General features: G+C 34.5%; 1 protein-coding gene across 1 annotated transcript; it reads left to right on the plus strand.

Moving 5' to 3' along the window:
• The first annotated feature begins 400 nt into the window (after window positions 1-400).
• LOC135154786 (syntaxin-5-like) lies at window positions 401-16,004 on the plus strand. The gene is made up of 9 exons (XM_064102693.1): window positions 401-1,059; window positions 2,156-2,402; window positions 2,944-3,014; window positions 4,068-4,123; window positions 4,620-4,732; window positions 6,115-6,243; window positions 7,051-7,120; window positions 8,563-8,797; window positions 9,812-16,004. The coding sequence occupies exons 2-9, from the start codon at window positions 2,181-2,183 to the stop codon at window positions 9,969-9,971; spliced, it is 1,056 nt and encodes a 351-aa protein (XP_063958763.1). The 5' UTR covers window positions 401-1,059; window positions 2,156-2,180; the 3' UTR covers window positions 9,972-16,004.
• Window positions 16,005-22,556: the final 6,552 nt, after the last annotated feature.

The following is a 22,556-nucleotide window of genomic DNA, read 5'->3' on the forward strand; positions in this document are numbered from 1 at the left end:
AAAAATTAGATCGCGCTTCACGTCCGCTCGCACTTTTTAAATAGGGCTTATGAGATTAGTTTTATAACAATATAGCTAAGAAGTGACAAAAATCAACTCGGCCGATCGGGAAAAATCGGGGGAAATATGGGTGAAAATGATTTCGGGCCCCACCCCCTACTGGCGAAAGCTTGATCCGCCCCTGTGACAAATCAGTATGCACGGACACTTTCAGTGCCCCACCCCCGATTAAAAAGCAGGGACTCCCAGTGTCCCCCCAGGAAAAGAAATCCTATAACTACGCCACTGACATCGAATTATTGATTAAGGGTTATATTGTCTCTTTGGAAATAGTAGGGTCAATGATTGAAGAAAATTTTGGTAGCTTTGGATAAAAAGAAATGGAGGTAGAGGCCACATAGGCCTACTTTTCGTTTAGATCGAACGATGTATATTGAGTAAAGAGAGTTTGATGAGGACGAGTTATTAGGGAGTCTCCGTACTATCCCATGGTACACTAGCAGCTTGCTACGTCAACTAACTCGACACTGCATACCCACTACCTAGCTATGCATGCACTCAGCTCAGCCAGCCGGTGCGGCCACTACCACTATACCGTACACAGACAGACTGTGCGTAATTACCGGTGGCAAGTTGTGATGATTCAACGAAGCAAGATGTTTGTAGATCTATCCTTCTAACGGTTATATTATAGTTGATAGATTGTGGCACGAGAGTCGCATCTGCATTTATTGACAAAGTTATTTTTCCTCAGATTTCGTCTGTCACAGAATTGTTCAAGAAAAGAGGAGGCTTAATCAATAGTCATCAATTCAGAGCTGGTCTTTCGTGAATGACATTTCGTCATGAATGATGTGTGAAAAAACTAACTAACATCGTCATTGAACAAGAGTCTTGAGTCAAGGAAAGAGACGTTAATTTAACAACATTGAGTAAAGGTGGTTGGTGGTTTGATGCGATTGAGTTTCTGAAGAACTTCTTGATTGTTATCTTTAAGCAGACATCTGTTTCGTTACCGAGTCTGAGCTGAAACTTTGGAGAAATTGTGTAATGTAACGTGTAAGTTTAAGTTAACGTTTAACTTAATAACTGTACTCTGTAGTCAGACCAAAGGCTCCACTTTGACTTATTAGTATAGTAATATTAATGGGGATGATAGTAGAATGTCAGAAATTGGTAAAGAATCCCCAGAAACAACAGTTATTCCTGTCCAGTAAAGCACCAACTGTGCCAGCTAACAGACGGAAAGAGTTCCTCAGTCTTGCGACACTCCGACTGGCGACATCGCGACAGCCACCCAAAATAACGAGATTGTCGCGACTTCCGGTCCATTCACTTCTTGTTCCTCCATCATGTTTTTTTTTAAAGAAACACTAAAAAAAAAACGATAGAGGAACAGGAAGTGAATGAACCGGATGTCTCGACAATCTGATATTTTGGGTGGCTGCCTGTTGCAAGAGGAACTCTTTCCCAGTTGGGTCCTTTCTGATGGCCCCGTTCTTCGCAAAATTTAAATATTTTGGTCACTTGAAAATGGTATCCTATTAATTATTGCCTAACATGTTTTCTCTGGGAAAAGTTGTAAAATTTACAAAATCACTGATCATCTATTTTGTTGTTTTGAGAAAATAAGGGCCTTGAAAATATGACCCTTTTTCATCTATGTCACATGAGTTGCCTATACACATCCACACCTGAATAATTAATGATTAGATGAGTGGGCTTCATTTGTAAGGATTTGTAATGTTATTGTTTAGTTTCTCTGGGCAGTTTTCGATGTGTAGAATCTAGACATTTCATTCCTGTTTTTTTTTTTGGGGGGGGTCCACATTTTGTGCTCTTTTCAAGAATGATTACCAGTCAAAATATTTCTATTTTGGGGGGCTTTTTACATCCTGCCTAAATCTGCATTTAATAGATCAGCTTTAAAATAGTGAATGGGGATTTTCTAGGGTTTTTTTTTTATTTCCAGAGCTCTTTTGGGGCAAAATCTGAGCTCCAGTATAATTTTTCTCCCTGATTTACATTTTGATACCCCCCCCCCTTGCCAGTTATCTTGATGCAAATACTTCTTTATTCAGAATTCAATCTTTCAAGGGCAATCAATTAGAGTTATTGAGTTGCGATATCACCAGTTGCATTGTCTGTCTTCCAGATCTTGGCAATGCCATACACCACCAATGTACAATAGACGTCGACACCCTTCAACTGAAGAAAACATTAGTGAGAGCAGCAGGTTTTCCGGTAACAGTGGGTACCACCAACGCAGCGGTTGGACGGTCACTACTCACATTCCACCAGAGACTCTTTCCACGGCAGGAGGAGTAGATACTGGCGATATGACTTGCCGAGATCGCACCCAGGAGTTCCTCTCCACCATCAAGTCCATGCAGTCAAGACAAGTAAGTATCTGGAGAGGGGGGGGGGTAAACTTTTCATTATTCATACACGTGCCACTTTCACTTTCAGAAATCTAAAATTATTAGACAATGTGTAACATTCCATTTTATTTGATGACATCACAATGTACATCACATGTTAGTCATATTTCATAATTGTTTGAATCATGTAAAGGATATGTTGGGTCAGTTCTTAATGAAATTGTGAACATACAATTTTTTTTTCTTTGGGTATCAGAAATGGGAATATTAAAAATCTTTCATGTTATATTAACTAAATACATGTAACTGATAACTTGAATGCTTAGATCAAATACAGCTTTACTATTTTAACTGTTATGCAGTGTATATAAACCTTCGTTAAATTCTTCTTAGATCATTTGTTAAAAAATATTTGTAGTGCTTGTCCCTCTTATCTTATAAAACTTTTATTAGAGGTTTAGTCTTTTTACACATGTTAAACTTTCTTTTGAAAGTGTACCCAAGTCTTGAAATAGAAATGATAAAAGAGAAGAAACAATAATAAGACATGTTTATTTTGCAGGGCAATGGAGTGACAGCTAACAAACTGAATGGAAAGCCACAACAATACACAGATTTCATGAGAATTGCAAAGTAAGTTTCTAGGCATTAAAGGGAAATCCCCCCCCCCAAAAAAAAAAAAAAAAATGTTTTTAGAAGAAAAAGGAATATCAGACAAGTAGATAGGCAAAAGTTTAAACAATATTGGACAAACAGTAAGAAAGCTATGAATTTTTTAAAAGTTGTAAAAATTGGTAATCACTTATACCCTTGGAGAATTCAAATTAGCCGTATGGTGATGTCATACTGGTGTAAGGCAAGGAGTACTTTTCCATTTACTCCAATACACAAAATGGCTTTAATTTTTTTTTCGAAGGTTTTACTCTAAATTATATTTTCCTTATGAGGACATTAAAACAATTGATTACCTTGGTTGTATTCTGATTACTGCCCTAGGGCAATTGATAAAACCACACATCCGTGATAATATTTTAAAAGTCGGAACTTTCTTATTGCTTGTCTGCTTTCACCATTCTATTTACTTATGTTTTTTTCCCTCTCGCACAACTTATTATGACCAAGGTTAGCTTCCCCATAATCATTTTCATGTGCAGAGTTGACCAAATAGTCTGTAGAATATATCTGCCCCTGCTCGCAAAGAACATGAGGGATTGCTAATTTGCTAAATTTCACCTACTCTTTCTTTATTCATATTTTATATTGTTATGTACATACATGTATGTCATTTTGTTATATTGCATTATGTAATGTTTATATTGATTTGTAAAATATTTTCTAATATACTTTTAAGGAGGTGTGAAATGAAAAAGAATTGAATTTAAATCTAAATTATATCAAATTCAGTTTCTCTCCACCCTTTTGCATGTATTTTCATGCCCATTTAAGATAGAAGTATGTTTTATTATTAAGAGACCACTATAAATAATTCAATTCAATAGAAAATAAACAAACAAAATTGTTTCCATGTACTAAATATCAAATTCATCTTAGTTTTGAATGATGTTTTTTTGCATGTTTTTAATCTTATCTTCAAATTTAAAATTGACTTTACATGTTAATGTATAAATACAGATGTTTATGAACATTGCACCGATATTCTTTCATATTTTTTTACTTCCATTTTAGAAAAATTGGCAAGGATCTGAGCAATACATTCTCAAAACTTGAAAAATTAACACTATGTAAGTAGATTCTTTCATTGTATTTAATGTGGATATTACTCTTAAGGTAGTGCAATCCCCTTATGATGTTTTTTACTATATTTATCAATCTAATTTTGCTTAAAAACATCTCAATAAGTTCTGAGAGAGTGTGTGGCTTGACACTGGTACTCTTGAATGCAACTTTTTTTCCTGAGGGTTGTAGCCCAAAGTCACATCACTGAGGGCATTACCGAATTAAAGTTTGGCCAGTCTGTCTTGCAACCAGGTATGTTGGTTTATATCTGTCATCTTTGCTGAAAGGCACTCTCCACCTTAAATCTTACATCTTGAAATGGATGCTATGGACTACCTCATGCAATGTCATGTGATTGTATGATTTCATTGATATAAATGCTCATATCTCCTATGCATCCATGGTTACTAGTTAGTACAAAAACTAATATATGTTACAATACCAGGCATATTTGAATTTGATTAACCCTCTTTTTCACTTTGCTTTTCATCTTTTAATCAGTGGCCAAAAGGAAATCATTATTTGATGATAAATCTGTAGAGATTCAAGAACTCACATACATCATCAAACAGGATATCAATAGTCTAAACAAACAAATTAGCAAATTACAGCAGGTAAGAAAACTACATTATTCAATTTCAATTTAGTCACTGGAGCAGAGTCTAATTTTCAACTTAAAAAGTTGGCATTTGTTCCAAAAGCATTTCAATCCTCCACCCCTAATACACAAAGTTACTGGCAACACATGTAGGTCTAGCCTTCAAATCAATTCTGACATACAAGAATTCATAATTCATGAGATTTGCAAGCACCTTAACGCATATTATATTTTCTTTTACAAATTTGTTTTATCATGTGCGATTGTGAACTTGATATCTCAAGAACTACATGTAGTTTATGAACATTTATGAAACATAATTAGGTCCAATATTAGTGACACTAAAGATAGGAGTCATACGGCTCTTGAATCAGTGAAATTAGCTTGTGAATACCACATGTATCTCAAGAACCAGTCATTAGATTGTCACAAACTCCAGCTATGTCCAATATGAATGACCCACAATCTTTTTGTATTTTCGTTACATCCTTACTCCAGTAATATTAAAGGTCAAGTCCACCACAGAAAAATGTTGATTTGAATCAATAGAGAAAAATCAGAAAAGCATAATGCTGACAATTTCTTCAAAATTGGATGTAAAATAAGAAAGTTGTGAAATTTTAAAGTTTTGCTTATTTTTCACAAAATAGTTATATGCACAATTTTGTCACATGCAAATGAAAGAATCGATGATGTCCCTCACTCACTATTTGTTTTTTATTGTTTGAATTATACAATATTTCAATTTTTACAGATTTGACAATAAGGACCAACTTGACTTCAGGAACCATAAAATGTTAATGGCAATTCCACATGTTCAGGGCAAAATAAAACTTTGTTTCTCAGGACAGTGAGGAGAAAATTAGAATATTTCATGTAATAAAATACAAAAGAAATAGTGAGTGAGTGATGTCAGCAGTTCCCTCATTTGCATATCAACCGGGATGTGCATAAAACTATTTTGTGAAATTAAGCAAAACTTAAAAATGTCATAACTTTCTTATTTTACATCCGATTTTGATGAAATTTTCAGTGTTGTTGTGTGTTGGATTTTTCTCTTTTAATTCAAATCAACTTTTTGCCAGGGTGGACTTGACCTTTAAGAACTAGTTTATGAACATTTATGAAACATAATTAGGTCCAATATTAGTGACACTCATGATTGTTTTGTGTAATAATGCTCATTAATCAGTGAAATTAGCTTGGGAATACCACATATATCTCAAGAACCAGTGATTAGATTGTCACAAACTTCAGCTATGTCCAATATGAATGACCCACAGTCATTTTGTATTTTAGTTACTTTTTTGGTTCTTACTCCAGTAAAGTAGCTAATGATCTAGATTGTATGTTCTTATGTTGTTTACCTATTTTGTATGTTTTATTTTTTTCTTTCAGCATGTCAAAGGAAGTTCACAAAATGGCCGTCACATGCAATCACATTCGAATACTGTGGTTCTCTCGCTTCAGTCTCGATTAGCCAACATGTCAAATTCATTCAAAAATGTTCTAGAAGTTAGAACTCAGGTAAATAGACTTAACTATTATCTTGGTATTGCTTTATGCCAAGATTGAACATTATCTTTTTTGTTTATTGAAGATTTGAGGCTTATTTTTAAGTCTGAACGTATCTTTCATAGTTTTTGCATCATATTATTTAGATTAAGTGACAGGGATGAGGAAATAGTACATTTACTTTCATTATTTCTATGATTTTGAATGTGCTATTAAACAGTTACCGGTATATTGTTTTGAGAAAATAAAAAAATATATCAGGGTGCTACATAACTTTTTAGAAGCTTTTGCCCAGTTGGGCAAGTAAATAGTTGTAATATACTTGCCCGAAAATCTATTTCACTTGCCCAAAAAATCATGAAAAAAAGTTTTACCTCGTCAAAAGAAAGTACATGTATTTTGGTTTTATAAACCATTGACCCTTTTCTCTCTTTTGACATGAACTGATCTACCTTGTTATTGCATTTCTTTTTCCAAAGTGATTTTATCTTGCCTGCCATGACCAAAATTAGGGTCAATATCGTATCATATTGCCCAAATCGAGCAAGTAGTTTTGGTCTTTACTTCAAAACACTTGCCCGGGCAATCAGGCAAGTGCTTATGTAGCACCCTGTGCATTATGCTATGCTTGTATCACCCTTCTTTTTATCGCTTTCATATACTATAGACTAGTTTAAAAAAATGATTGTTCACTTTATGTCAAAGAGCTGTATATTCTTATTAATGACACAAAATGATACTGAGACAATGTTTCCCTTCTTTGTGATCTGGCTTTGAAATGCTTGTATTTATATTTTCGATAATCCCCTTTTTTTGCAGAATTTGAAGGAGCAAAAATCAAGAAGAGAGCAATTTTCATCTAGTAATACGCCATCATCAGCTCGATCAAGTAAGCTTAAAGGAGAATGAAACCTTTGGAACAAGATAGCTTGTGTGAAAACAGAAAAATCAAAGAAACGAAAGTTTGAGAAAAATCGGACAAAAAATGAGAAAGTTATGTGCATTTTAATATTGCGATCACTAATGCTATAGAGATCCTCAAATTGGCAATGCGGCAGAGATGTGTGATGTCATTTATGAACAACTCTCCCCATTACTTTAGTATATATTTCGCTTAAATTGCCTCTTTTATCACATCTATCAGTAGATCATGTGTTCTTTCTATAGGAGGGCATGTAATACAGAGTTTTAAAAAATACATCATGGATAAAGAGTTTGTATCACCATAAGAAAGGGAAAAAAGGGACATTTTAGGGGTATTTTATAGTCCCTCACAGGGAAAGTTGTTTACATATGACATCACACATCCTTGTCACATTGCCAATGGATCTCCATAGCATAGTGATTGCAATATTCGAATGCTCATAACTTTCTCATTATTTGTCCGATTTTTCTCAAACTTTCTTTGTTCTTTTTCTTTGATTTTGCTGTTTCAAAACAAGCCTACTTATTCCAAAGTTTTCATTCCCCTTTAAAGTTTTATAATACAAGATGTGAAATCTTGGACTGTCTCTTCAAAGCAAATGATAAACTGGTTTCTCAAAAATTACAGCAATAAGTTTGTGTTTGTTTTTTCAGATTAATGGCTTTTATAGTTTTATGCTAAAACCTGTTTGCTTTAACCCTCTTCCGAATCCTAAATAATTCTGAAGTTCATCTTAATTTTGTACTCTACAAGTATTAGTTACAGGTTTTTCTGCTAATCCATGTATTAGTTATTATTCGTTACTCTGAATCCATATTGTATGTGGGACACAGTCACAGTTACTATTAACGTAACTTTGTCATCCAATGCTAAAAAATGTCATGTTAACAATGCTCAACAGTTTCAAGTTATCATTGGATTGCAAAGTGACCATAATAAGATCTTTTTAATGCTATCGTGCCTAGGTAACATAACACTTGATCTTGTTTAAAGGACAAGTCAACCCCAACAAAAAGTTTATTTGAATAAAAAGAGAAAAAATTAGCATTGTTTAAGACTATATGGTTCAGTCAAGTTGGTCCATATTGTCAAATTTGTAAAAAATGAAATATTGTATATTTCAAACAATAAAAAACAAAAGAAATACTGAGTGAAGGACATCATCGACTGTCTCATTTGCATGTCACTGAGTTGTGCATATCACTGTTTTTTTTAAAGTAAACGAAACTGTAGAATATCATAACTTTCTTATTTTACATCCGATTTTGATGAAATTTTCAGCATTATGCTAGTTTGATGTTTCTCTATTTATTTAAATCAACATTTTCCTGTGGTGGACTTGACCTTTAATACTGACTACTGAAATATTTTATAAATTGAATTGTACTATAACAATTGTTATTTAGGTTCAGTACTGGACGAGCAGCAGTCAAACGGTCACATGACCATCGACATGGGTGGACTGGACGGACCAAGACATAGAGGGCAGCAGCAGTCCATGCAGATGGTTGAACAGCAAGATAACTACATCAAGAACCGAGAGGAGACGATGCATAATATTGAGAGTACCATTGTAGAATTGAGTGGTATCTTCCAGCAGCTTGCCCATATGGTCAAAGAACAAGAAGAGCAAGTTCAAAGGTCAGTCAGTTCCCATTAAGTACATTCCTTGACTGTTGACCTCTCTCTACTTCCTTTATCAAGTTCAGATAAATGTTTGTTTACTGGTACGATGAAAGAGAAAGGATACATGTAAAATCAGAAAATATGTTGCTACGGCTTGATAGTCTTGTGCACGGGTGTCAGCGCAGAGGATTATCCTGTGTTTATGGGGGGGGGGCATCTATTTTTGCATCCCCCCAACAAAAGATAATCCTCTGCGCTGACGCCCATGGTCCGGTGCCCTTAGCGACGCCTGGGTACGCAGTTCCGAAATTACTAAACATTTTTTAAGCGCATGTTGGACCCAAAAATGCTCAAAAACGTTTTTCGGTGTACAAAGTCAATGTAACTTGTGTTTTTCAACCAAATATCATAAATGTATGATTATTTTTACTTTTGTTGGTTTGAATAGATTTATTTTGTTCTATTTATGATCGCAAAAGGGTCCCTGACATAGTTCATTGGAAAAAAACAAAGGTTTGAAAAAAAAAAGAAATACATTTATAAGAATTTAAAAAACAATAAAATTCATAGGAAATTCATGATGTTTTGGCAATTTTTTTGTGATATTTGTTAGAAATTTAAAAATTGATACTTTCACCAAAATTAAGCATTCAACTAGCTATATAAACTGAGTTAAAGGCAAAATCATACACAAAAACAAATTAAAGCAAATTTCATACACTTTTCTTTGTCTTATTTGCATAAATAATAAGAATGAATTTTAAAAAAATTGAAAATTTTACTATATTGTCTTGTAGTTTACATCCAGCTCTATGCTGGCAATCAAAGGTTAGCAATTAATCATACGGTTGACTTTTACGAGTGATTGTACATTGTAGCCAATGGAATCAATCGTAGAAAAATATTCTATGATCATTGCTAAGCTTTGTGTTACGGGCCCCAGGTCTGAAATAATCCAGTTAAATTAGGGTTAAACCACTTAGACCATTAAGACCCATTATTTCTTTCTATTTTCTCATTCATTTGTAGGATTGATGGCAATGTCGATGACACAGTAGCGAACGTAGAGGCGGCCCACAGTGAACTCTTAAAGTATTTCCAGTCAGTCACTTCCAACAGGTGGTTGATGATTAAGGTATTTCTTGTTCTCATCGTTTTCTTCATAGTCTTCGTGGTGTTTGTGGCTTGATGTTTGACAGCTCGTCCCCTTCCGGGATTGCTTTACGTCGCTGTTCTTACTCAGCCAGTGCCTTGGATTTCTATTGAAGCAATTTAATTTCAATTTCAAAAATAACCTTTGATATGAGACACTGGATAACTCTCTTACACATTGTTCATGTGCAACAGTGCCGATGAATGTGAAATTGAAGGGGTATCAGGATGTCATTCACTTGTTTAACTCGTTGCCTATCAGAACTGGTTGGTTGCTGCATGAGATCCCTAGGAAGGATTCAGTTGGACTGAAAGCCATACAGCGTTGAAGGATGAAATACAGGAGCGACTGATTACTAATCCTATATATAGTCAAGTACACAGACATTCATTACATCAAGCAAGTTCCTTAGAAATGTAGTTTGCATGTATACTAGCTAAAACAAACCTTGTCATTCCATGCACTTAAATGTGCATGAACTTAAGATTGTTTAAGTATATTATAACGTGAAATTAATTTCCAACCACAAATCTTTGCTGGCTATTGTTCTATGCCTGATCTATCTCTAGTGTAGGAGATGTAAATGGGCAGTATTACTTTTACCATCATACACAGTGAGGGTATTGAAGTAGTATAGTTTGTCCATGATAATCGTTGATATTTGATACTGTAGTCCTCATGCATGTATGACATAATCTCATAGCGCCCTCCCTCAGAGGATATCTGAATATGCGTAAACAGAGTTGTCAGAGATGCGCCAGCTGCAGATCACCAATGCACGCAAGGCAATGGCTTCAGCCTCTAAGATGGCGGAGTGATGACATCAATGCAAGGTCTATTATTTAAGAAACTGTCAGAGCATGGGTTTGCTTGTTCTGCTATAATAACATGGTAATTTGATAATATGATTTACTGATAATATACATTCAAGTCTCATTTAGGTCCAGTATGATATATTTTTTCCTTGCCTACTATTAATGCTGTAATTATACACTGTTATACTATGATAGTATGAGTTTTCACCTGTTCTAAATTATTTTACCACCTTATTGTGCTGTTTCAAGTCTCATTGAGGTCTAGTATAACTTTTTATATAAAATAATATAGTTTAAATAGTAAAATAGTTTTCCCTTGAAAACTTATCAATACTGTAATAAGAAACAGTCATAGCATAAGTTCCCAGGTTTTGTTAGAAATGTTTTTGCCATAATATGCTGAATGAGGTCAATAGGACAAAACATGAGTTTTCATGTTTTGCAATGAAGGACAATATTTGTCTTTATTCTAAATTAACTACAAAACTGTGGTGATAAATAAATAACATATTTCAAGATTTAGAATTAGCACCAAATCATCTCCAGTGATATCTGAAGGTTTGTCTGGGTTTTTCTTGGTTTCTCAGTTTTGATATATTACTTTTTATTCCAATCTCTAATTATGCTCTCAAGTAGTCCTTACCAATGAAAATTGATGTCAGTGATACCTTTACTCAGTGTAACAAATAATAATATAAACCTTTAATTTGTTCAATATTGTTTGAACTCAAAATTTATTCATCATATTTACTTGCTGGTTTGCTGCTTGTTTTAAGACTTTCTAAGTAATAATACGAGGTGATCTTAATATATACTTCTTGATCTTAATTTGGAGTAGAATACATCATTGTCATTTGTATGTGATTCAGCCGGAGATGTCAATAGTTATTGTTTGATGATTATGTTTACATGTTTTGAAATTGTTTCATCTCATTACCTCCCCCTCCCCCCCCCCCTCATTCCTTTCAGGAAAGTGATCTTAAGTTGCCGCCTTATGACCCAGACTTGGATGTGTGTATGAAAGAACCCTTTTTCTAAATAGTTGTATTTTTGTTTGACAGAATTGTTTCAATCAGGGTCTGTGCATATAGACTACTCCCCCCCCCCCCCCCCATTCACATGATAAGCATACATTAATGTATGGAAGAGTATTGAATGTCACTGTAGTCTGTTTAGAACAATAAAATTACTAGGAACTCATTTCATTGTAAAAATATTGTAACTTTTTAAAATTTTGACAATTCTATGCTCCTACTTTTCCTTTTTTTTCTTAAAGCTTAAAAGCACAGATGATTGACATATTGTGTCATTTAACTTACAGTTATGTATGGATTGATATGTTATACACATATTAACAGAGGCAGATCCAGTAGTTTAAAAATGAGTGGCACACATTGAATTTATCAAAGGACAAAAGAGGGAGTGGGACATATCTACATCCATTTTCTCTAATGTATTAAGATAGTATTTTCACTTAATTTATTATATTCAGAAAAAGGAGAGGATGGATGCATTCTTAGCCCTTGCATAAATCTGCCGCTGTTATAATCAAAGAGATAGTTGATTTATATTGTAGTTTATGGTTTGAAATGTATTACTAGTGCTTAGAAGTGTGCATTATTGTTTGTGTGTTTGCCTTAAATTCAAGAACTGAATTACTTGCAATACAAGTAGTTACTTGTATCAATAATGTATAGATAAATATTGCTGAAGATATGGGAGGAGGTCATAGTTCTGAAAGCTTCCATGTTTGTGTAGTTGTGTCGTGTGTGAAATTATTGATGTTCTTAACTAAAAAATAATTCAAATAATATTAAAAATCTTATACACATACATGTACATAGGAAAGTGCAAACAAATGATAAGAGCATTATTTTGTTTATAGTTTAAATCCGGTTTTGCTCCCTTGGAACGAGGGCATCCAGATTCACCTCACACTTGTGCCAATCACCCTTGTGTTTTTATCCATTACTAGTTTATATGAGGTGCTTAACCCTTTGAACCTGATAGGCCGGAAGACCCGCCTGAAGTGAATTTGCAAGTTCCCGGTAGGATGGAATACTGGCCTGAAGCCATGTGACTTTAAAAACATGGGTTCTAAATGTCAGGTGATCTTTAAAAAATGATGTCATCTTTCTAGTACGTGTAGGGAAATATTGACTATGGGGAAGCTATTGATAGATCCGACTTTAGTCAATAGCAGTGATTTTGAGCCTGAAACGGATACTAAAGTTAATATTTCTGTCGGTAGGCCAGTTGCATAAAAGTTCGACCATAGTAACAATGATAAACAACCAATCAGAATCAAGGATTCTATGCAAGTTACCATTGGATGGCAAGTTACCATAATGGTTCCTTTCATGCAACAGGGCCCTGGTCTACAAGAAGTTAAACAACTTCAGCCGGGCCAATCCGGGTACAGCTGGGGGGAGGAGGGAGATGCCGTTGTTGCTCGAATCATGGGAGATTTTTAATGTGGTCAATATCTGCAAATAATTCAGGGTATGGGTTCTGGCTGCCCCAAATAATTTAGGGTTCAAAGAGTTAAGACATTCTCTCTATTACTTCCTACCAAATGCTCACTTTATTCAAAAATAAATCCCTTGCTAATGCTTATCAATTTAAAAACTGAGTGGAAAGTGGTAATGCAAGCTTCATCCTAGAATTGGGTTTTAAACCTTGGCCGGCTCATTTCAACTGTACGTGCTGCATGTTTTTTGTTTTTATCTATCTTAGCTCAAGTTTGATCATCTTTTTTTATGCCTTTATTATTCACTATTTACACACACAAAAAAGATGCAGTTGGGTCTATTGTTAAGTCTATTTATGTGTTCCCATGATAATAGGGTGAACTATCTGCACAAATACCTAAGGGTATTAATGAAGGCCTTCAGTTGGTGAAAACTCCCTTCATTCGGGATTCAAGCAAGCAAAGTAATTGTTTCAGCACTTTAATGGCTGTCTATTAAACCAGAATATGCATCAGATCTCCCAACAAAATTTTGATGTAATTTGTTATGTTGAATGCTGTTCATTATATTGCATGTTTTATTTGAAATTTCAGTGGTCATGCATCTATTCATTTTGTGAACATCTTACTTCAAGGAATTATGGAATCATGAAAAGAAGAATATTATGTTTGTATTTAATTAGTAAATTTATTCTGTTGTAAATAAGAGTTTCATTATTTTTCAAATATCTTAATATTTGTTTATGAATTAATTATTTCATAGCATTCATTATTGAATTGTAGTCAAATTGTATTTAAAGGATTATTTGTATTTTATAATCATTGATGATATGCTGTGACATAAGCATAGCAGTAACATTCCACTGAAAAATCCAGGTTAATAGGGAAGCCTCAAAGTCGAGAAGCAACACCCCCCCCCCCCCCATCACCAACACCAACACTGGAGAGCCCTTTGCTTTGATTAAGTGCCATGCAGTTTGTCTTTATTCTCTCATATTGCATATTCAGATCTCTCTCTCTCTCTATATATATATATGCTTACATTTTTCATGAGAAGAGAAGCCCCCATTAAAAAGGGGAGACTGTACACATGTATGTTTGTATGCACATTCTTTAGTTCAAGGGCCTGAAAGGTCCTTTTTGCAGCATAATCTAAGATGTGCATCATTTTCAGCTTTTGCTGTCATTCTTTGAAAGCTCATGATTACCATTCTCTTTTATTATGATGAAACGATTTCAAAAAATCATTCTTAAAGTTATTGTAATGTTCATGTAGCATAAAAAAAAAATCAAATAGAAATACATAATATGGTGTATTTTTGAAAGAGCTGTTTAAGGTAACTCCAATAATTTTATCTTGCTTTGATCATATTGACATTGTTTGCATTCTTGCCTGTGTAGATTATATTTCATTACAATGTACATGATTTATATGTTTGTTTACAGTATATCTGCATCAGTGATATTTCTGTAAGCTCATCCTTTGTTTAAGTGTACTAATCAACATTTCTTCTTGTGCTTTGTTTCAATTTGATCATGAATGTTATTATGTTTTGTTTTTTCATCCGGTATAAAATGCACATGCAAAATGTACATGGGGCGTGATTGAAATGGGTTAGAAATAATGAAATTCTGTAACCCTTTGGAAACAGGATCGCCCGAATCATTACATGTAACATGAGATAGCTGCATGGCATTCCTTAATACTCTTAATCATAATCTTCATTTTTGTATTAACCATTAGGCTATTTTTAATAGGTAGTTTATAATTGTTTGCTTTTTGCACTTGTATAAATTAATCCTTTAAATCTATATAAAAAGTAGTAAGTATTTCACATTAGCAGCAAATTTAGGGTTTAATATTCATGTTCTCCCTAATTGGGGATAACTGGAAAATCTTAATCTATAATCTTATAATATTTAAGTCATGTTTTCTTGGTTCCTTGGGATGTATTAACTTTTTTTTTTTAAAGTTCTGTTTTTCAGCTAAATCTCCTTGAACCCAACACAATTTCAGACTGCGGTTGTTGCTTGATTTGCAAGCTTGATCTTTGCAAAAGCTTATTAATTCATAGAAGATGTTCACCTTGTTGAAGAAGTAAGAATGGTTGATATTTTGAGCTATAAAGTGGATCACATATTTTGTAATGAATATTTTCTGTTGTCTTGGATACCATGCTAACGATTTTAAATACTACCATATAGTATAGAATCATAGTTACATGTATTCAAATCTGTAAGGCTCCTCCTTAGAGATGTTACATGTATTGAAACAAGAAGAGCTATTAAGCCTGAATGGGAACTATTTCTAATGCGCTGTTAGTCATTTTCAAATCTACATAATGACAAAAAGAAGGTGATTAATTGAATTTATGAAATACATGCCTTACGAGTGAATCTGTGATAGGATCGATATTTAAATCCCTCCCCAGCTTATTATGTTCTTTCATTTTCCTCATTTGTTAATTATTGACTTATTTTTGTTATTATTTTATATTCTTTACCAGTATAATGATGCCATAACGAGTATAATTCACCTCAAAATATTTTTTTATTAATACCGAACAGTTGTCCGATTGTGATGTATTTCGATAATGGATGTGTTCTCCGCTACATTTCTTGAAATGCATCTTGCATGTTATATTCTTTGTGAGATGTATTACTTATGTAAAAAAAAATAATGGTAAATTGTAAATTGATGGCTTCTATGATGTATTTACACCTTATGTTAATATTTTAGTGTAATATATGTGAAACTCAAATTATAAAATATCTTGACCACTATCATAAAAAACGTTCTGAATGCCTTATTTCATTTGCAATGCTGAATGTTGTTGGAATCAGTGGCGTAACTACGGGGGGGGGGCACGTGCCCCCCCAATCGGCTGACAAAAAAAAAAAAAAAAAAACAGGGAAAAGGAGAAAAAGAGGGAGAAAGGAAGAAAAACGTAGTAGGAAAGATGAAATTATTATTCATTTTAATGTTATATTATATTATATTATATTATATTATATTATATTATATTATATTATATTATATTATATTATATTATATTATATTATATTATATTATATTATATTATATTATATTATATTATATTATATTATATTATATTATATTATATTATAATTGTGTTATGTTACATTACATAAGGAACATTTTCATCATAACTTTATGAAACATACTTTGCTCAGGGCCTATGTCTTCATTGTTCCTAATGCTCGCATTGTCTGCTTAACGAGATATATAATCCTGTTGTACTAAAACCTCCCGTTTTCAAGTCAATATACACCAAATATATATCCTTGCACTTCGAGTTATTGTTTTATGTAGTGACATATGCTTCTTTTTCATGACTACTTAAAGTGATTGTCCCATGTTAAGGTCTTAATATAAAACATTTCATGTCCGTGATTACGTTCGCATTTGTGGATTGGTGAGAAATGTCTGCTCTGCATGAATTCCTAGAATCAGTCCTTAAAATGTCCCTTTTTCTGATCTGAATACCAAAAATTTTCGGCTCGCGCTTCGCGCTCGCATCATTTGGTTAGTGAAATACGTATGGTCTTAGTGAATTCCTACAGGCAAGCCTTAGAAATCCCCACTACAGGTTTGAATTGTCTAAATTTTAGGCTCGCGCTTGCAATATTTGATTAGTGTGATGCGTATGATAATCATCGTTAAAATGACTACAAAAAGTGCTTCATGTGTTTAGATGTAATTCTAACAAAATCAGCAAGCGCTTGGCAATCGCTTTAGATGATTATGGTAAAACATGTATACTCTTAATGGATTCCTAAAATATAGTCCTTAAAATCTCCCTGTTTGGGGTCAATATACCCAAAAATTTCAGCTCGCGCTTCGCGCTCGCATTGTTTAGCGAGACAGATATACGTATCATGATTACAAAAATTTGATTATAATATCTAATTTTAGGTCTGAATATCAAAAATTTTCAGCTCGCGCTTCGCGCTCGCATTATTTGACCAGTGAGATACATATATCCGATCAATGGCATTGTCCTTAAAATATCTCTATTAGGACAGTATACCTGGCAACTGAGCGCGCTTCGCGCGCTCACTAAATGACTCAAAATTTTTGCTGGTGCCCCCCCAATGCCGTGACCCACGGTACGCCACTGGTTGGAATGTTATTCTTTGGAATAATGGCATATTAATACAAGTTAGAAATGTCTATACTATGGAAGCTATAAAGTCTCCTTGATGTGGTTATAAAATATTTTACCTTCCAAGTTGACTAAATAGCTATATCATATTGACTTCATCACTTTTGATATGGTGACTACAGTATGATCCCTGTTGAATTTGGTATGTTGCCAAGTTTATTTTTTTCATTTGTAAATTGATATTGCAAAATAAATTCTCTTTATCAAATCGACTTAACAAGAAATGCTGTTGCCATGACAGCATGGGCACTTGGTGTGATACCTCATGGCATTATAATAGCAATATATTGCTCCTTATTTACATTTAGATGTATTTACAAATTATTTAGAAATTGCATGCAGGCATAAGTACAGAGAAAATGACCTTATTAGCCTGTAAAACGTAAAATAATGATAGTCCGTATATGTCAGAATACAAAAATTGTATGGGTGCAGTCCCCAAAAAAAAATGTATAACAGGAATTGATGGGGGAAGAAGTGGAAAGTAATAAGGAGAGAAGAAAAAGGAGGAGGAGAAAAAGAAGATGATTATGATGAAGTAGAAGAAAATATATATATATTATATAGGCCTATGTATGTGTGGTGTATATACATTCCATGATGTGCCTTTTGGTTTTAAAACCATGCTTAGGCCTTCTTTAAGCCTACTTTTTAATTGTTTTATTGCTCATATTTTTCATTTTCTTTTCCTCAACTGAGATGATGCTATGCCAACTACCTTACATAACACTAGCTCGTAGATTTAATAGCGCATGATTATTCAAAAATGCGGAAGAGCAATCTGGTTTCTTGAAACTCCGTTGCAATTAACGCTATGCATCAAGATCTTATGATTACAGTATATGGATTATCTCATCACGCGCGCGCACGAACCGTACGATAATAATGAGGATCTTGCGATAAACAAATTGGCGGTGACGAAAAACGATCCTTAAAAATGGCTCTTCATAGAAGGAACGGAACATCATTTGTGAAAGGAAGTCATAATGGAACCGTGGCGTATACCAATGGACATCATAAATCGAATGGAAGTCATTTGACAGATGAAACAGGACATCACAACTCGAGCTCCAGCAAGGTTTGTATTGACTGGCTATTGCCTGCTGCTGCTGCCGCCGGTTATGGGCGGGGGCACGCCCTGCATCGCGTGCATCGACACCCCACAATAGCGACGGAACTCGGGGATGGTATTCAGAAAATTCTCTTTAAGTTTTCTTGTAAATTTTCTGATAATAGCAGCGCTTTTAATTTGTTTTATTCAGTCACACACATGCACTGTGGTTCCCTATTTCTACCTCCATTCACTCTGTATACCCAGTGCCAGTATTGTTAATGTCCTACGGAATTTTAAACGGCCATTTTTGTATTTTGAAAAAATAACTTAAAAAGTTAACGTTAAGTTTAACGTTATTCGTTAATGTTAAGTTTAATGTTACATTTCTAACGTTAGTCGTTACTTAGTCTACAAAAATGCAAGCAAAGTTTCATCAATTTCTACAAAGTGTTGATGTGTAGTAAATTTGCCATGTACCTGTAGTACCCTATATGTATTAGTTTGTGTATTAGTCTATGTATTGATCTATGTTCATGTATATTAAGTCTGTGTGTGTGCTGTGTGCATGCGAGGAGCGCTCCTGATTGGAGGAGCCTTTATATGCTCCTACGCCTGCTACGTGTGTGCGTTGCACAGCACGTACACAAGCTGGTGCAAAGGAGATTGGATCCAGACACCACAGAAAGAAGACCCCGAGACGCCATCGAGTGTGGACATGCATCCCAGCTGTTCCCCACAAGGCGCCATGGTCTGTTAGTGTTTATAGAAGCAACATAGAATTAGTATACCTGTTTATCTACCGTGTGGCATCGTCTGTACAAGTGTCAGGTAAGTATTAGTTGTTGTCACTGTTTTGTACCGTCGGTAACCCATTTGTGTATTAGTGAGTCCTAACCCTTGTCAGTGTTGTACTTGTAAGTTTAACCACTCGCCATCGTTTATCGCATCGTGTCTGTGCCATCATTAACACACCCTAACACCACAACTCTCATTTTTACAACATTGGCGATTGCGAGTTTTCGGATCGTCCTGTGCGCCTTTCATTTTCATCATTTCATGTCCGTTCATACTTCATGTTTGCTCATGAAAGTCACTTGTGAGTGATTTTGAAGTGTATAACGAACGGAGAGTGAGTGGGAAGTTTTCCGCTCTCTACCGTTAATTGTAAATTTGCGTGCCGTGATTGCGTGGGTTTACATGCATCTCGCACACATCTTGTTTAAGTTTTATCATTTTTCCGTACATGATATCATTTCTTGTTTGATACAAGTGGATTTTGATATATATTTGCCATATCTAGGAAATTATTTCATGTCCACTACGTTGCATTTTCATTGCAAAGCACGTGGTATTCTCTGTGCACACCAAAGGTGCACACGCCCTTCATTGTTTGTTGCACTTGCATTTCTCATCGCATTCTTCGCGAGTCTCTTCTATTGTTTGGCTCGCGATCAAGAATTTTGTTCCTTGCATATTTTTGCGTCGCTTACCATCTCGTTGCTTTTGTTTGTAAATTCTTTGAAGTCTGCATCTAGGCGAGGATATTTTTAGTCCCCCATTGTCTTTATAAGCTTTCTTTCAAATTCGGAACATTCACACCACACCACTTCCAAAAAAAAAAGTCGGGTATGATCGAGTATTTGGTGGATTTATTGGATTGGAAAAGTTAATTTGAACTTGAAATTTTCTCTCGATCCTCAGTAATTATTCCAGATGGTATAAGTTTCCTACAATTTCATATTCTTGCATATCGGGCAGTGCACCAATATTTTGAGGGCGTAGAGTTGTTCATACATTTCTATAAAATTTCCAGTATATATTTTCTATCGACATTTGGCAAGTGTTTTTTGCAGCCAGTTCTGTACACATTGAGTGGCAGAAAGAGTGTTAGAAGTTCTAATACTCCTGGTTGCCGAGTTGAGTAATAGTCTGAATTTACTTCAAATATTTACCCAATGCAGATCGAAATTACACTTGTGTCGGTGGTACGTTAGAGGTGGGTTTTTCTGAATTTCAGATCTTACCTGTTACTAGAAAATAGGTGGGTTTTCTGAGCTTCGGATCTTACCTGTAACTTGAAAATATACTCTTGAATTTTGTTCTTAATCAATACACATCTTGTGAATTTTCTTTAAAGCATTTCATTCATCACATCTGATATTGTGATTGTTTCTCTTTAATAACTGTGATTAATTGTCATTGTCTTAAATTCAATCTAAAAGTTATTGTTACTCATTGTTGCTAATTGTTCACCCACTCGGTAGAATTGTGTGTGAATATATAGACATCTATAAATAATTCCAGTGTCAGACCCGTTGGGACTGGAAAAAATAGACGTCTGAAATATTTATGTAATTAGACTTCTGTCAATACCAGTGTCAGACTCGTTGGGACTGGAAAAGGGAAGTCTGAATAATTTTATCTTCCCTATCAAATAATTGGTAGTTTGGGCTGGTTGGGTGTAGGCTCCATAATTTTTTGAAATTGTGTAGTTTTGCAGAGAAACCGGTAGGCTATTTATTTCTTGATAACTTAGATAAATTATTCTCTATGTTCTTCATGTTACATGTTTATATGTCGATTTGATTCGAAATAAATTGAATCATCACTGTTTGCATAACATCCATGTGCTGATTGTGATTTCCATTGCGTTGGAGATCAAGATTTGCAAGTCAAGACTTAAGAGATTATTGCTTTTGACCAAAATTTGACAATCTACCCTCGATCGCCCCGCTCGGCGAATAATATTGAGTCATCACTGTCGATCACGTGACTCCTATATTTTTTCACTTGATCGAGAGATTCTCGTTGTAAACACAACAGTCGATCAGAGTTAGAATTTGAAAAATTCTGATTTTATACGATTATCGTGATTGACCGTTGATTTATTCTAACGATTAGTTCTAAGTAGGAACTCGTAGAAGTTGATTTTGTAATTTGATCGTTCTTTATTAGTTAATTTTAGATCTAACGTCGCGCGGTTTCCAACCAACACCAGCGCAGCGCACCTCTCCGTCTGGCCCGTAGCTCCAGGCAGGGGGTAACGTTCACGAGCCGGCTATCGTCTCCGTGAAGGCAAATTCTGAACGAGTTTTATTTTCGTCAGTTTTTACCGGCAATTTGCTGGATTTACCTGCCAATTGTCTCTTGATTCAATATTTTCGCGAACATAGCTAAATTCCTTGTTTCCATATTGTCATATTACTTGTTCGTAGATCTAACCTTAACTTAACTTCACGCCAAGCTTTGTCTGGTGTCAGCCAACGGCAATAGCGTATACTATAGCGTCTGCCTATCTGACGTGTGGGTGTTGTACTGTAGGCAGCACTATCACTACTTTGTCTTTGCATTGTTTGAGCTCAATTCGGCTCTTACTGGGAATTAAAATAATTTATTTGAATTCCTTTAACCTCTTGAATTTGAGCTTATCAGCTGAGTTAGAGCTGTGAATTGGTTTTTTACCTAAAATATATATAAGATCTTTGTCAGTTTGTGATAATTCCGATTTTTGTAAAACTAGCTCGACGACGAATTTAGCCATAAAAATATTGGATCAGAATAATCCCATAGTGAGAATTTGATTTCAAATATCTTCATTATAGTTGGGCATTTTTCCCTTGCAGATAATCTTGTTAATCTCTCAGGTGTTTGTAATTTCCTGACCGTGTATACCTGGAGCCAACAAGTGCAATTGTTTGCTTTGCCTTTTGACTCGGTGTACAACTGGTTTGAACGAGGACTTGAATTTAATTTCAGGCCCTTAGTTCTTTGTAGGAAATTTTTCTTGGAGGTTATCCTGGATTGTCTTTCTGTCTGTTTGAAAATCAGGTTTTCTTAGTTGATAATTTTTAACAAGCATTGTTAGATCAGGAATTTTTCTTTGGAATAATTCTTGCTTTTAAATTTAAATCCTATATGAGAGATTTAATTTCTATATTTTTAAAAGAAAGATTGTTCTCAAGGGAATTAGGTAAAAAAGTTCTGAATTAAATTTTAATAAGGTTCTTGAAAATACTTATTTTAATTCAATCAACTCTTGATTCTGATTTTAAGTGAAAAGTACAGATACTATTGATCTTTGATATCAGAATAATT

The sequence above is a fragment of the Lytechinus pictus genome, chromosome 7, assembly GCF_037042905.1.
Source record: "Lytechinus pictus isolate F3 Inbred chromosome 7, Lp3.0, whole genome shotgun sequence".
Taxonomy (NCBI): Eukaryota; Metazoa; Echinodermata; class Echinoidea; order Temnopleuroida; family Toxopneustidae; genus Lytechinus; species Lytechinus pictus.